Source organism: Triticum dicoccoides, chromosome 7B (genome assembly GCF_002162155.2).
Source record: "Triticum dicoccoides isolate Atlit2015 ecotype Zavitan chromosome 7B, WEW_v2.0, whole genome shotgun sequence".
NCBI classification, from domain to species: Eukaryota; Viridiplantae; Streptophyta; class Magnoliopsida; order Poales; family Poaceae; genus Triticum; species Triticum dicoccoides.
Window position 1 is genome coordinate 168620066 of NC_041393.1, and position 3991 is coordinate 168624056.

The 3991-nt window shown below is 53.3% G+C and overlaps 1 protein-coding gene across 1 annotated transcript; it reads right to left on the reverse strand.

Moving 5' to 3' along the window:
• Positions 1-285: 285 nt before the first annotated feature.
• LOC119336088 (probable inorganic phosphate transporter 1-10) lies at positions 286-3832 on the reverse strand. Its single transcript, XM_037608121.1, has 2 exons — positions 3069-3832; positions 286-1509 (listed from the first exon to the last, which is right to left on the reverse strand). The coding sequence occupies exons 1-2, from the start codon at positions 3770-3772 to the stop codon at positions 519-521; spliced, it is 1695 nt and encodes a 564-aa protein (XP_037464018.1). The 5' UTR covers positions 3773-3832; the 3' UTR covers positions 286-518.
• Between the last annotated feature and the right edge of the window lie 159 nt (positions 3833-3991).

Sequence of the window (3991 nt, forward strand, 5' to 3'; positions counted from 1 at the left end):
TAAAGAATGGCACCCAAGGAAGGTATAGCACCATTATAAAGGCGATTCGTGCCCAATCAAGAGATTTCTTGAGCTGCGAATTTATTTTTGGAAGTTGTAGTTTGAATTCTGATGCTCACAGTTTAGCTAAGTTTTCTTCTTCTTTAGCTGGTGATCGCCACTTGTGGATGGGTTTACCCCACAACCTTTTTGTTATCCCTGTAAACCGTGCTTCTAGCAATCAATAAAGTGTGGTTTACCCTAAAAAAACCTGACTAACATATTTGTGTTTTGAGTGACACCACAATCACCATCACCAACTCACATATACTCCTGTAATAGCATAGCTAGTTACATAGGACCAGACCTTTACAAAGTTTGAGCTATGTTGTAATTTTGTCTCAACCAATCAAACGAAGCAACCATGCGGGAAATCTACATCTGTATTTTTTTTGTAGGATTATCTACATCTGTATTTCACGTGCCAGTAACCGAAAAGCAGAACTGCTTATGCGTGGCGCCAAGTTTTCAAAGTTCCATCATACAGAAAAGCGGTGCGGATGGATAGGCGACGTGCTGACGTGCGAGCTCACCAAGGACCCCGGGCTCTTGGGCGTCAGAGTTAGTTCCTGGAAGCACATCCCGCCGTCGCCGTCCTGGTTCTGATCCCGCTCGCTCTCGTTCTCCTCGAGCGACCGCCTCATCGTCTCCGGCGTGAAGAAGTAGGTGACGACGAGCCCGAGCAGGCTGATGGCTCCAAGAATGATGAGCGCGTACATCATGCCGATGCCGGGCTCGTACCCGGCCTGCACATCGCCCCTGTCCCGCGACTGCGACGCCCAAAGGAACCCCACCGAGCCAACGAGCGCGCCGACCTTCCCGGCGGCGGCGGATATCCCGTGGCACGTGGACCGGAACCGCGCCGGGAAGAGCTCGGCCGGCAGGATGAAGGTGGTGGTGTTGGGCCCGAGGTTGGCGGAGAAGAAGGTGAGCGCGTAGAGCACGATGTACCAGGCGTTCTTGGCGTTGCCGCGCCAGTAGTGGTCGTAGGGGCCGGCGAGCGCGAAGAGGAACGCGGCCATGAGGAAGAAGCCGGCCATCTGCAGTCGGCGCCGGCCGGTGCGGTCGATGAGCAGGACGGCGGCGAAGTACCCCGGGATGGTGGAGGCGACGGCGATGATGGCCTGGAACCTCGCCACGTTGTACGCCTCCTGGAAGACGTTCTGGTGGCTCGCCGGCTTGAACCACGGCCGGTAGATCTGGGACTGGAACAGGGTGCTGCTGTAGTAGGGGATGTCGAGCAGGAACCACGTTGCCGCGCACCCGAACAGGTCCCGGCCGTGCTCCCGCAGGAACCCGCGCGAGAAGAGGCCGTACTGAGCCGCCGGCGCGTACCCGAACGGCGCCGGGGTGCGGGGCATGGCCGCCGCGTCCTCCCCCTCGGATATCGCGTTCAGGTCGAGGTCCGTGAGGACGCAGCCCATGTCGCTGGTCGCCTTGAGCACGTCGCGCTGTACCAGCGCCGTAAACCTGCACCACCACCAGCCAGCACCCATCAGGTGGAGCAGTTAGTTAGTTCGGTCAATTACTGAACTTTAGTTGGTTACTACTAGTTTAACTTTCTTTTTTGACACTACAGTAGTACGGTACGTTTCTACTTTATCTTTTGGTGTAATGAATCACCTCCTGATCGACCTGGTTTGTTAACTGCAAAATGAAAACTAAAGTGAGCCAGATTCAGCACCGGTATATGCCACTTCAATTTGATATGCCGGCCTGACGTGTGGTGTGACGAGGCCAATCCAACGAGACGCAGATCGATCCAGATATAGATATGCTCAACTTGCTTATTTTACAGCGTATGCAAACTTGTTTAAGTATGCTTATGCAACTTGTTCAAGTATGCTTAAACTTGACAGCCAGATGCACGACTAGTTCTAGAAGCTAGTGCAAGGTCAAACGGAGCTAGGCAACTTGACGATAAGATATATAGTAATACCAAAACTAGACAAGTATAAGCAGCAACCTTATGATGGCGACCAGAGCCTGGCACTTAGTTAAGCTCCGGCTTAGAGAAAATAATTAGGCAAACTGTGCCCAGGTTCGTTTACGGGGAACAGACTGAATTCCTTCGTTGGTCAGCAGGAAGCTGCTGCTTCTTCGGATCTCAAGTATCCCGCGGTATATTCTTCTTCGCGCCATTTGTTTGAGATACCAGTCAGTGTACACATCGATCATCGCAGTTTAGTTTAGTCTACCAATCAATGCGGTGACTTGCTGAAATGTTTAGTGCAAGGCGTGCCACTCGCGCTCGTGTGTCTTACGATGGTACTCGAATATAACCCAGGATGCCAACTCAAAAAAATATAGTATAATCCAGGATTAACAGTCATGGCAGCACCAGCTGGTATTATTAACTTACCATGGGGCCGTTCAAAGGTACTTCGTTCACAGCTTAGAAACAGACACACAGTACGAGAAAATCACCTGCAAACTGACTGTGCAATGGAACTAAATGTTGAAAACTTCCAAATGCAGCCTCGAACTCTTGAACCGTTCATTTTTTACCCCTTTAAGATGTATCAGCTTAAATCCGGGTTTTCATGTGAGGTGGGCAGACAATATTTTGATCAAAGTTACTCCAGTCACATGTATGGTAAATGCATGAATGTGATGGACTAAAAAAATCTGCGGAGACTACGGTTTGCCTCGTCTGGAAATTAGAGTAATCTCTAAGGTGCCTAGAGGGAGCATTTTTTTACAATTTATCTAATTCACATAGATGTTTTTTAAAAATGTCACATCTAATCTCTCACAAATATATAACGCAACAACATGAAACAAAAAAAAAGATAGACCACAAACAAAGTGGACAGCAGTTTAGATGTGACATAACTCTAGATGTGTCCTAGACATAGCTAAATTTTTACTGTGTACTGACAATGTGCCGAAACATGTACATGCGTACATGATAACTCCCTGTATGAATGTCACTCGTACAGAGTACTGGAACTACGTTAGGGAAATATAACGTACGTGGTCGAAGAGACACGTAGTGCGCCAGTTGGGGGTTAGGACGACCGACGAACCTGGCTGTTTCTGGCATGGCCATCCTCCAGTAGAAGGTGAGCCCGGCAGGGACGGCGCCGGCCATGAGTATGACGCGCCAGGCAAGGTCAGCAGCCTCCGGAGTGTCAAGCGGGTCCGGGTGGCCCGTGAACCGGTCGAACGCGGCGGCGACGACCATGGTGACGCCGGAGCTGGCCAGTATCCCAAACCCTTGCATGGAGAACACGGCGGCGATGAACGCCCCCCGCGTGCGCTTGTTGGCGAACTCCGACATGATGGTCGCCGACAGCGGGTAGTCTCCGCCGACGCCCACCCCGAGCATGAAGCGGAAGAAGCAGAGGCTGGAGAGCACGCACCCGCGCGTGCGGCAGATGGAGAAGCCGCTCCCAATGGAGCTGCACACCAGCAGCAGCAGGCATGGGCCGTACACGCGCCGCCGCCCGACGCGGTCGCCGAGCGCGCCGAAGAGGAGGTTCCCGACCACCGCGCCCAGCAGGGCGACGCCGACCGTGGCCGAGACGACGGCGGGCGGCGTCACGCCCGGCCTCCCGTCGCCGGCGGGCGAAGGGTAGTACACCCGCCCGATGATCTTCATGACGGGCACGATGCAGAAGAGGTCGTAGGAGTCGGTGAAGAGGCCCATGCCGGCGATGATGATGGCCTTGAAGTGGTAGTACTGCGTGCGGGCGTGGTCCAGCGCCGTGAGCACGCGTATCGGCGCCATTCCGAGACCGCCGCCGCGGCAGCTACCGATCGGCCGAGTGAGAGCCCCCGGGGAAAAGATTGGAACCTGCGGTCGGGTTTGATTAGGGAGGGCACTGATCTGACTGCAACTTAGATTTTGCTTTGTTTTATCAGGCGCGAGGTAGATGGTGGCCGTACCGGTGATGGCTACGTGCTGGAGTAAAGAAACGGCCGTGGGCTGAAAAATCGATTGACCCGG